Raw genomic sequence first — 12,044 nt, forward strand, 5'->3', positions numbered from 1 at the left:
TGTAAATTTTATGCAAGGCTTTGGAGTTGTGTCTTGACGCGAAGGCCCGTCTGGTCAATTAACAACAATCGACGTGTCAAATTGGGCAACGGGGTCAAGCTGCACTGTTCATCAACCTCTGCAGTTGATCAAAACATGTCGAGTGTCGTTTATGCTCACGAGGCCAGAGACCCGTTTGGGTAGGCGACCGCCTCCGCCCAAATCATCGAAGCGGCCCTTTCATGAATTTATGTTTGTGAACACGTTCGGAGCTGCGCACCGTCTCATCCAGGAAATGCTGGGCAATTCACTGTCCAGAGACTTGTTCTAGTGCCGTTCCTCCTGGGCAAATAACCACGGGGGCTCGCGACTGGTCGGCGCAGTCCGGACTTCAGACTGTTCGGACGACCACCTCCGGAGCATTCAGATTGGGCTCGGCGCACCCGGGCAGTGACCTAGCTGCTATAACGACCAAACTATTGTGGTGACCCAACTGCTGCAGTGGTCAAGCTGCTTAGTGCATCCAAGTCTTCATCCATTTAGTGACGGCGCCCGGCTTGTAGCATCGTCACAGCGACTTGAGGCGTCATTAAATCCGCACACGCAGTCGTGGGCGGTGGGCCTTGTTGTAGACCTTCGCAAGGCACAGCAATGATGGCGGTTGTGGACACAGCAATAGGGTCTCGACGACTCTGCCTCAGGTTTAAACCCCCCCCCCACCCCCCTTCCTGCTTCTTGCGCATATTGACTGCGCCGGATATGGTTCGGAGCTGAACGCCCTCGTAGTGAACAGGTGTACACAATTTTCTTCTCGCATGTGAATATCTCGATCCGAAACTTGGGGGGGGGGGGAACCACCCTTCAAGACTCCCATGGCACTGGCTCTCAAGAATGAAAAGAAACAGCACGACGCTTGTTCGCCCACAAAAAGGTCAGCAGAGGAGACAGACCATCACCGAGGGCCACAGGCATGTCGCACACAGCGGGGAACCTGCGGTCGTACAGCAGGGTCCAGAAGGCGGGAGAAGATCCTGTGCTGCATGCAGCCTTGCAGCCCGAAACATACTCACCCAGCACTTCGTGGGGAGACGTGTGAGAGAGTGAGGTCGAAACCAGCGTGATCGGATGGAAGATTGGGTCGCAGGGCTCGACGGCTCTTCGCATGTGACACGAATTGTGGTCTTGCAGTCAGAAGTGGATCTTGTCCAAGGTGCCCCGGGTTGTTGTTGTCGATGAGGTGACAGGTGGTGGAGACTCGCAGCTCATCTGATTCATTGATTGACTGCTGCCCAGTGGTTGAGAGAGGGGGAGTGAGTGACTGGTGGTTCTTTCCAGTTCCTGTCAGGACAGGGAAGGCAGGGCCCACCCGACGAGATGAGATACTGTATCGATATCGCGAAATGCCATGTCGTGTCATGTCCCGCGTTTTTGTTTGGCAGGTGTGGATGTCTTCTGCCCTGCCTGCCCATGGATGCTCCATACTCCATCTCTTCCATCCCGTCTGCTAGAGTCTACGTGAGTGAACGTTGCGTGTCTGTCGTCTCAAGTCACAAAATCCAATCAGAACATCACCTTCGTCTCCGGACAATCGGCTACTCGCATCGGCAACAGGCATGGGCGGGCTGTCGTGTCTGTCTGCCCGGGGTTTTCTTTTGCTGTGGGCTACCCGAGCTGCAGACGCGGCTTGGCCAATGTTTCCAGTCTCCTGCACCTCAACAATACCACGACACCTCTTGTTCGCCCTCGAACGTGGCAGGGGACCGGCCGACTGAGCAGCTACTGAGACGGCATGGATTGGATCGAGGTGCTTTCTCCGCATTCTAAAGCCAATCCCCTCTCGTCCGACACCCAGGTTGACATGGATGGCCTTGGACATGGATTCCGCCTCGTCGATCCCAACGGAGCTGTGCTCTGCTCTGCAATCCTTCGGGGAGGGGATTGCAGTCTGGCAGTCAGATGGTGCAGTACGAGTCTGACAAGAATGGGGGGAAAGCAACAAGCGACGGCCAAGTCGGATGGTGTCATCGACATAACAGTACAGTACCGACAACCACCGTGACGGCCTGCACGAACTCTGCCACATCATTCATCTCTCACATTTCGCTCATCCCCGCCCACCAGCCCGCCCAACTGCTCGCCTGCTCGCTTGCGCCTGCGTACCTCAGCTCCGGGTCCAGCTCTACCTAGGTAGATCCAGCTCCAGCTCAGTGCTCACTCACTGGCCACTCCCCCGCTGTCCGCTGTGTGTGGTCTGGCCAGGTCTGTGCCGCCTGACTCGACCGCCCGCCTCCTCGCCTGCTCGCCGATCCCCATCCATCAAATCCCCCGAACGTGGGAGCTCGCTCCGGGGCCCCGCATCCACCAGCCCACCAGGCACCTCCAAGCAGGGCCCAAAGTTCCAACAAGCATCTGCCGGACCCCGAACCTGGGGCGCCAGTGCTCCGTCATTGCTGGCGCCTTTTCCCTCCCCATCTGCATCTCGTTCCGTTGCAGTCATCCGCTCCGTCCGTGACCAGGCAGGACCCACGTCTCGCACGCGCTCCTGCAACGATCAGCTACCTGCTACCTGTTCGCGTATGGTCGGGTCGAGCAACTCCCATGCCGCCCTCCTCCCCTCTGTGATGGCGACTCCGTCGGCCGGCGCCATACCGCCCCCGAAACAGATTCGTTTCGTCAACAATCAGGGCCAGCCCCCCTCGAAGAGACGACGCGTAAATGCAGCGTCAGTGCATCACCTCTATTCTACTCCCTCGCCCCTCTACATTGCGTCATCTGTGCCCCGACCTGTGAGACTCTGTATCACTGGGGGGGGGTTTCAACTGCGACTCGGGCCGTTGTATTTACATGAAAGGAAATACGGCCTGCTGACCTTGATCTATATCTTACAGATGTCTTACCTGCCGGAAACGAAAGACGCGGTGCGACGGAGAAAAACCGACCTGCTCGACGTGCGACAAGAATGGCCACCAGTGCCTTGGATACCCCGAACAGAATGACAAGATCAGGGCAGACTCTGTGGTCTCCCCGGTCAAGGTCGAGGGAGGAATCGATACTTCGCCTGTCGAGCCTGAGGACGACCAACTCACAGATGTCTTCGATAGCAAAGACCTTGATCGCCGCCCCTCAAAGTCCCGGAATGGCACAAGTCGCCACTCGGAAGTTGCGCTCGAATACGGCTCTACCCACAAGACACGGAGTGACTCCTCTTCCACAACGAGCGGCGGTGCGAAACCCAGGAAGGAAAGCAAGGAATGGGCGACGGAACCATCAAAACCACGGACGCCAGAAACATCAGGAAAGAGGCACCCGTTCCAGCGCACCGTTTCCTTATCCGACGATGGCCACAGTCCGAGTACCCGATCACCTGTCCAGCACCACCATGATTCTCACAAGGTCCCTTACTTTCGCTACTTCGGACCGACCGCCATCGTACCCGGTTATAAGCAGATGGTGGTCAATGTGCATCATTATCATCGGCGCAGGAGTAGAGGGGGCTCCGCCTCAGTAACCTCCCCCGGCTCCGGGTCCATGTTGAGCCACCACAGCCTGCCGTCGCACGCCGACACTGTTCTGCAGGCAATGGAAGAAGTCCCTGCGTACGACCCGAACGATCCGGCCCCAGTCCACCCCACAATAATTAATCTCATCAAGGTCTTCTTCGTGCATCTTGGCTGCAGCTACCCGTTCCTGCATGAGGCACGGGTGCTGCGCATGGTGAAAGAAAAGAGGCTGGACGCAATCCTAGTGGACGCGATATGTGCCTTGGCGGCCAGGTTCTCGACCGCGGCGGACTCTCTGGCTGCCGGCGGGGAAGGCTCGAAGTGGGATTACGGCAATGCTTTTGCGCAGAGAGCAAGGACCGCAACGGTCGATGCATTCCCATGTCCCTCGGTCGGCGCAGTCCAAGCATATCTGCTCATGGCTTACGAGGGCTTTGGCGCAGGACAAGACAGTACGCTGTGGATGTATCTTGGTCTCGCAATCCGCATGGCATTTGACCTGGGCCTTCAGAAAAATGAAGGCGTTCAATTTCAAGGCGACAAAGACCCGTGGTACACCCGATCCTGGAATCATGCAAATGGTGATGAGGAGGACATCATTACTGCAATACCGAAGAGCGAGACGCTTAATCCGGAAGAGCAGCAGGAGATCGTTCAGGAGCGTGTCGACACTGCCTGGGCTGTCTACATCCTAGACAGGATCATTTCCTCGGGGACTGGTCGGACCGTCACCATCAAGGACGAGGAATTCGAACTGCCAACTCCGGAACCAATAATCGATCCAGTCTCGGGCTGGCCACTTCCTTATCCTGCCTTTATCCAGATCACTCAGTTTTATGGCCGTGTCTCCGACGTGCTGAACAAGATCAACAAGGTGCAGGATCTCACAGAGGAAAAGATGGCTATACTGGCCAAGATTGAGAGTGACCTGACCAAGCTCTACCACAAGCAAGACCCCCGATTGCATTTTAATCCGTTACACTTCCAGAATTACGTCAAGCATGGACAGGGAACTACCTTCATCCTCCTGCATGTCTGGTTTCACGCCTTGATCATTGTTCTTCACCAACCGCTCCTGACGTCCTTCGGTATCAGGCAGCCTCAATTGACATCGCACAGTCGAGAGCTGGCCATGTCAAGTGCCAAAACGATTGCCGATATTCTCGCCTTGGCTGAGCTCATTGACCCGAAAAGCTACATCGGCAACCCGTTCATATCGCAGCCTATGTACATTGCTGCGTGCGCCTTCCTGACCGAGTCCGCTGCCGTAGCCTCGCAGCCCGTCTCAAGGGATGCCTCGCCGCCGGTTGCGAACGCGAGTGTGAATACAAACTCGACAAGACCAGCCAACAGGAAGGCCAAGTCAGGCGCCGAGTCGAGGTCTTCCAAGCATTCATTGTTGGCTGATGCGGCGAATCAAAACTATCAAAGATGCTACAAGGTTTTGCAACAGCTCATCATGTACTGGAACGGTGTCAACTACATTCTGGTCGCTTTAGAACACAGGTCAAAGGGCGTTTGGGACTGCGAAACCTACACTGCCGAGGAGTACGAGAGCACAAAATTGCCTCGCCGTCCTACTTCATTAAGTCGGTTTGCGCGACTCGACAACCCATCTTCCCCTCAGCCGAGCGCGCCTCCCATTGCATGGTCGCTCACTGGAACAACAAATTCACCAAACTCGAGTCTCACACTTTTGTACCAGAACATGAACGCGGGAGCATCGCAGACAACTCAGGGTCCTACACATCCGCCTCCACCACCTGCGCCTCAATCCGCTCCAACGCCGCCGGGCAACATGATCTACGACCCAATACGGCAGAGCCTCCCGGAGACGCCAACAGCTTTCTCCTCTGCGTTCCCACAACAAAATTTGTCTTCGATGCGATACTCCGCGACTAATTCGGCCGCGCACCGCATGACCCCGTCGCTATCCACCAGCCTTACCTCAGATACCAGATCAGGTCTGACACCTGAGGTCGGCCCAGGCACACCCGCGAGCGACGCCAGGCTTCAGGTCTTGTCTGGGATCGCAAGTGGAGGTCCTGTTCATCCACCATTATCAACGCACCCATTCACACCGGCGTCAAACTACGAATCCTCTGTGCTTCAGGGTACCTCGCCTCCTAACTCGCTCAACGATCCAACCTCTGTCCACCAACAGCGCATGCACCAGCTCAACCACGCCGCTCAGGGCCACACGCCCAATGACGTGGTTGGGAATTATGGTCACGATTTCGCGCAGAATGGCCTTGCCTCAGGCTCATACCCTTATTTTGGTGGCGGGCCAATAGCTGATGCTATCACAGTGGAAGAGATCAACATTGGATCGCTCGGGCTTCCGAATGATATGATGCCGCCGTGGGACTTCTTCCCCGGTGACTTTACTGGCCTGTTCGATGCGAATCACCTTGGAGGCGGCCCCGAAAACCAGGGACACATGTGATACTTGTGCAATTTCACGCTTATACTTGAACTTTTCTCGTCTTTTGTTTTAGATATGATGACCTGACACCAACAAGCACGGCGTGGCGTTCGTTCTTGCGATGTTCTGCATGTTGGCATTGGAGCTGTGCCCAGTCCTTGACAACATCTCTTCAGCGACGTGTTAAATAAAGGTCAAAGACTGCTGTTTGCTCATGGAGCCGTGTTTCCTCACGTACGGGATCGGAAAATCAGTCAGGCTATGTGGGATCCCGAGCCAAAGGTCAAGCGGGGGCTTTATTGATCTGGGCGCTTTGGAGAATTGTTGGACGAGAACATTTTGTTGCTTGGGGTTTTCTGGCAGGTGTCGGCGTCCTCGAGGGATGCTGAATTTCAGATGCCGCTGTGACGGTGCTGTAGCGGGGATGAGTGGCCTGGCCTTTTTCGGATTTCATGGATGCAAGATACCTCAAAAACTATTAAATGTGAACGATCACTTTCAGCTATCTCTCTACACTGCTCCATGCCCTCCAGGCACTTCTGTGCTGCTGCTGAAAACCCCCCTCGTAAAGCTCAAATGCAATGACCGCGCCGGCTGGTATCAATTTCGTGCCACACTCGTCGTCCTCCGTAAGGCGACCCCAATGCCCAAAACCCTCTTTTACATGGGAATGTAGAAAATCGTGCATCCGCATTCCAACTTTGAAAATCTCGCCACCCCTTCCAGCCAGCCTCCCCCTAAGCCGAATGGTTAGGGTGAGGATTAGTCCCCGGGAAGTTGTTGCCCTCCTCGGCCTGCGCCTTGACGCCGTGTGCGCCCGACTCTGCCCCCACGGCGCCGGACCCAGCTCCGCCGTGGCCCGCTGGGGGACCCGTCGCGCCAACGGGCTGGCGCGGGTGGTGGTGTCCGCGGTTGATCTTGGGCTGGTCCCCTGCGGTGTGCGCCGAGGGGAAGTCCTCGTGGGGCGGGGGCCGGTTGGTGCCTGTGACGTTGGGCTCGCTGCCTAGGCGGTCTAGGGTCTCCTGGTCTGGGCGGGCACCTGGAGGGAGTGATGATGATGGGTGGTTGTGGTGTGAGGCGGCGGGTTCGTTGGTGTCATGTGTTTGGTGGGTTGGCTCCTTTGGGTGGAGGACTTTCTTGATTGTGTCCATTGTGGGATGCTTCTTGGTCGGGTCTGCCGGCTAGCTCCTTTTTGGTGTTACAGTTCAGTGATATTGTATGTTGTCGAGATGGACTGCAGAGGCGACGAGAGGGGACCGTCCAGCTCTACATATATCATCATGTCACGTCACGGGAGACCACTCCCAGGGTCTCGACGATATTTCGCCACAGCACCCTCCATATTCCAAAGCTTGTTTGAGCTGTCATGTAATACGGCTTAGGCACCACCCTATACTCGGACCAGTGATGCTGAAGTGCTGTAGTCTAGCTGCTGGGCCGTCACCTCAGTCGCGGATCAAGTCAGATGGCGTGCCGCAATAACCTGGACTGCGCGCGAGATGACGTCGGCGCTTGTGGCCCACATCCCATCCCATCCCTCATCCGGTCGTGTTGCGTGAATGCGACGTCGAATTGCGGTTGCAACCCTCCGGTCCAGCTCCCTGCACGCAGGGCCACTCTCCCAACCATCCGTGTATATCTTGTGCTGGGATGTAGTCTAGTCACATCTGTTTTCTTCCGGGTCCTTGAGAGTGACTGTGTAGTATTAGGCTAGAAATAACTCCCACATACTCAAAGTCGACGTTATTCGTAAAAGTAATAGTGTATGAATAATGATGGAAATCTCTCAACTGAGCGCCGGGTATGTCGTAAGATGATCCAGGAAAATGTAAAAGAAAAGAAAGAAATTAGCTGTTCACCCTTGATCTCATTCTCCCTTGAACGGATCCTCAACCACCTTCCTGCTGATCTCCATATAAACTGCCGTGCCCTGCACACTAACCGTAGCGCAGCCTGCGATCTCGCTCTCCGTGCAGCTCAACCCGATGATAGCATTGCCACCCCTCGAAACGCAGTCCATGACCATCCTATCCGTCGCCGCGTCCCTCGCGTTATAGATGATGTTCGTCAGGCTCCTGACCTCGGCGCCCATGCCGCAGGCCGTCTTGAGCCACATCTTGACGCCGTCCTTTGGCAGCGCCGCCGTCGTGTTGCCGTAGACGGAGCCGATGACCTTGACCACGCGGTGGCCTGGGATCTCGGCTGTTGTGGATGTGAGGACGGATGGCGACTGGCAGTGTGGCTGGTTGTCTGTCTGGGCGCTGTTGTACATTGGTGGCGCTCCGTCGGCGTGTGCGCCTGGGGCGACGGTGAAGGATGAGGCGCGGCGGCACCATGTGGCGCGGTTGGGGTTGGACTTGTCGACGGACATTGGGCCACCGGCGGGACCTCCCAGCAAGGAACGGCGGTTGGACAGCATTTTGATGGTTGTGCTGTGTGGTGGTGCTTTGGAAGTGGAGTAAGGTGTGTCGTTGAATCAGAGATGGTGGGTGATGGATTGTTTCGTTTCACTGCTCAAGGCTGGACTACGTTTTTGACAGGTCCCAAGAGTACGGGTGATGTGCGATGATGGACTGAAGAATCTTGTCGAGCTCAAGAGCTTGGGAAAATGCTCGGGTGTCGCCTACGAGATATACTCAAGCTTCGGGGCGAAGAGGACGCCGCGCACCGCCCAGACCGACAAGACTGCTTGAACAGCCAAGATGCGGCCAAAACCATGACCCTATAAGCGAACGCGACCCGCAAGGCAGGAACAGGGCAGCTCTATCTTGCCTGGAGTCAACCAAACCCACCCAACCCCGCCGAGCCCGTTGGATGTTCTGAGAAGCATTTTACCGATGCGGTTGTTCGAGACGAGCTCCTGGAACACTGCTAAGCTCCCATCCCTGCAGCGAGCCGGTGCGCGCATCGGGAAGACTTGCTTCGCGCGACACGCCAAGCCGTACCCAGGAGGTCGGGCCAGGGGCGCAGGGAGGGTCGCGTGGGTTTAAAGGTGCGACTCGAGAGAGCGAAAAAAACGACCCCCCCCCCCCCCCCACCTGTCCCATTGCGCAGGTTTGACGAACCACCGCCCCCATTGATCGCCACGAGTAGGTATGCAGGGTGGCTTGGGGCCTCATAGAAATCAATGCAGGCCGCCCCATGATGGGGTGATATCGCTTGGAACTTTTCTTCGCCTCGACGGGGACAACCTTGAGGATGTCCTTGATTTCGGGTTTGAGCAAGTTCCCCGTGTTCGCGACTTCAAAGAGCGAGAACGAAACATGATACTTGGAACGGCATCATCAGGGGCCTCCTGCGGAGGCCGTCGAGATTCACGATAGCAGGTAAGCAATATACCACATGCAATCTAATATGAATGAATTCTGACCTGATGAAAAAGAAAATCCCCAAGTACAGAATCCTCGGGTATAAACCTCTGAACATTCGAATGTCAGGATTTTAAGGCACGAGGAAGTCATCACGAATAGCTCCAGATGGAAGAAAAGTCAACCGAAAAACAAGGAACTCATGTGAAAGTCTGTGCCACTCTAGGTATTGTATCCTACAAGAGGAAGCCTTGGGTCCAGAACGTCTTTAAACCCACCTGCAACGGTAGGAGCATGTCCATATTCCCGTGCCGATACTTGTGCGCTTCATGAGAACATCATTTATTCATAATACAATCGTCGGGCAGAGGCAACTGAGCCCGGAGGCTCTATTCGACTGGTCCTCAGCAAGAACAAAACACTTTTCGGATCTTGTCTACTTCTCAGAGTCCCATGGAATATTGACCATAGGTAGATGCATGTGATTGATGTGATGTTCAGTTCCTCGTGACCTGGCTAGCTTCTCAGCAACATCGACTGAAGCCGGCATTGTGGACGTGAAGAGAGTCATTGACAAGATCTTCATAAATCTCGGCAGGATGGAAGGTCATTTCACAGAATTTCCATCCTAAAAGGTTATTTTACAGAAATATGTCACACATGTACCCTTACTGGTCAAGTCATGCTCCAATCTTTGACATGCATGTAAGCTCTACTGGGACTAGCTGAGGAGTTCCAACATTCTGACGATATATACGAGCAGGAATCGAATACTGAAGAGAGAGAGAGAGAGAGAGAGAGAGTTGACTGTTCAAGCAGAATGTGGTCAGTCCAAAAGGATGGCATTCCCAATACCGCAAAGCTCTGATTCCTTAAGAGAATGCATCATAAAATGATAAGGTCTGTTTGGGGCTTCATGCAGTCTCACCGTTAAGAATATCCAACACTGTAATTCTCTGTATGGATATTTTTCAAGTTTGTTTCTATATGGAGGACGGCGTCCCACTGTCAGCGTACCGCTCTGGACGAACTTCATCGTGCTCAGGCCGTTTTGGAACACGGCCTCGACTTCTGACCAAACACCCTGCAGGCCATGACGACCCGTAAACCACAAACTTCATTGATTTATTGACCTCTGGTTGATCCTCAAATCGGAGATGCCGACTGTAACTCATCGCACGCATTCCATTCCGCTAACCGGGGCAGTATTCGCAATTGAATCATGTAGGTGAAGTTCGAGGCACACAACTGAAGGACTATCGAGTCGTTGAACCAGCTGCCCCTTGTCTCTCGAGACCTAGCTCGTTCATGGGCCATGGAATATATCGCGAATCCGTTGAAACGTGTTTCACGGAGCGTGTGCCGGGCCCAACAACGCAGGTGTTTAACTTGGGCACTCTCTGGTTTTCTTCACGCCTCTAGCTCAGCTATCCACGGCCTCTTTCTCCCGAATCAGTTGGTCCTATGTACTCATTTCCAATAATAATCTCGATCCGAGTGTCGAAATTCAAGTGTCGAGATTCGATTTTGCTCAACAACGACATGCTTCGTATTCCAGGGGCGCTCATCGGGACTCTTGCTCAGTCTAGTCCAAACCTTAACAATGAAGAGGCACAACGCTCCTAAATCCCTGCAACGTCAATTTGCTACATGAGGAAAGATCTCAAACTCAATCTTGCCAAACCCGCTACACTTTAATTTTTCAAGGGCTTCAAGGTCTTCAAAGCGCTCAGAAACGAAAACCTTCTTGGTCCCATCCCTACTACCAAATGACTGTTAGTGTTCTTGCTGGAGCCAATCCACACCCGTCGAGGTTACGTTAGAGGGATCTTGTGACTTGCTCGACTTGTTCAAAGCCACGAAAAGTCTAGCGATTGGTCTTTGTCAAGAAGTCGAGTAAGTGAAACGGAACTCGGCCTGAGAAATCTAGCTCAAGGTAAGTTAGTGGTAACGCGTTACTTGCCCTCCGCGTCCATCTTGATGCAGCTTGGGGTTCCGGCTGTTTCTAGGTCCGGGGTGCTCATGGGAAGGTTGGACTGATGAAGTTGGCGGGATGGGATAACGACTGGCGGCTTTCAGATTCTAATAGGCAATACAAGATTGCCCCAAAACAATAGACTCACTCTGAACCTCTGCCACAGCGTTGAGTTCAACAGACCCCGCTTACTTCGAGAACCCTCGGTCCTGCATCCACACGCGCCACTCGGCGCAGCTTCGACACGGGGGACTACATTGACGACACCTTTGGTTTGTCCGGCCAACCACCACTCGATTTCTTTTACCATGTTGGGAATTCAAGGCTCCTCGACTTGTAGTCGCGTGTAAAGATGTTCGGAGGTCCCACTTGAGACTTTTCTGGTGTACACTAAGCTGCTGTCTCAAGAATGGATAATTAGGAAGGTTCAAGATCGGGATGAGGCCTTGGCAACGGAACTGCGGGACAGAGGTGTTGCTTTTTGAAAATACATTCAACATACCAATTGTCATTAGGGATCATACTGGTGCTGTTCATTTGATACGATCACTGAATTCAGGTTACATCGTGACTACTTCGGTTCCCAGACCGAAATTGTCTGGCCCGACGGAACTGGGCTTGATGAGCATTGAAATTGTCCACCTTGGCAACTTCTACAGAAGAAGGGACTTGCTCTCAGTCCGGCCGTCCGTCAATGCTTCGTAGCTTACTTGTCACCTGCGAAAATCGAGTCACTCAAGTCCGCAAGTACCCATAGTGGTGGCATGCTCATGAATAACTTGCCACTTTGGCAGGGAAATATTTGATGCGGGCTGGGCAAGATCCTCGAGCCACGCCCATTGATATATACAAAAGAC

General features: G+C 54.2%; 3 protein-coding genes across 3 annotated transcripts; 1 reads left to right on the forward strand and 2 right to left on the reverse strand.

The window, feature by feature from the left end:
* Positions 1 to 3,558: 3,558 nt before the first annotated feature.
* INS49_011048 (uncharacterized protein) lies at positions 3,559 to 5,925 on the forward strand (the record flags this gene model as incomplete). Its single annotated transcript, XM_043171767.1, has 1 exon — positions 3,559 to 5,925. The coding sequence occupies one exon, from the start codon at positions 3,559 to 3,561 to the stop codon at positions 5,923 to 5,925; it is 2,367 nt and encodes a 788-aa protein (XP_043023512.1).
* Positions 5,926 to 6,641: 716 nt separating this feature from the next.
* INS49_011049 (uncharacterized protein) lies at positions 6,642 to 7,055 on the reverse strand (the record flags this gene model as incomplete). The annotated part of the gene is made up of 1 exon (XM_043171768.1): positions 6,642 to 7,055. The coding sequence occupies one exon, from the start codon at positions 7,053 to 7,055 to the stop codon at positions 6,642 to 6,644; it is 414 nt and encodes a 137-aa protein (XP_043023513.1).
* A 716-nt stretch (positions 7,056 to 7,771) lies between these two features.
* Positions 7,772 to 8,323, reverse strand: INS49_011050 (uncharacterized protein; the record flags this gene model as incomplete). The annotated part of the gene is made up of 1 exon (XM_043171769.1): positions 7,772 to 8,323. The coding sequence occupies one exon, from the start codon at positions 8,321 to 8,323 to the stop codon at positions 7,772 to 7,774; it is 552 nt and encodes a 183-aa protein (XP_043023514.1).
* Between the last annotated feature and the right edge of the window lie 3,721 nt (positions 8,324 to 12,044).

This window comes from Diaporthe citri (genome assembly GCF_014595645.1).
Source record: "Diaporthe citri strain NFHF-8-4 chromosome Unknown scaffold_5, whole genome shotgun sequence".
Lineage (NCBI taxonomy): Eukaryota > Fungi > Ascomycota > Sordariomycetes > Diaporthales > Diaporthaceae > Diaporthe > Diaporthe citri.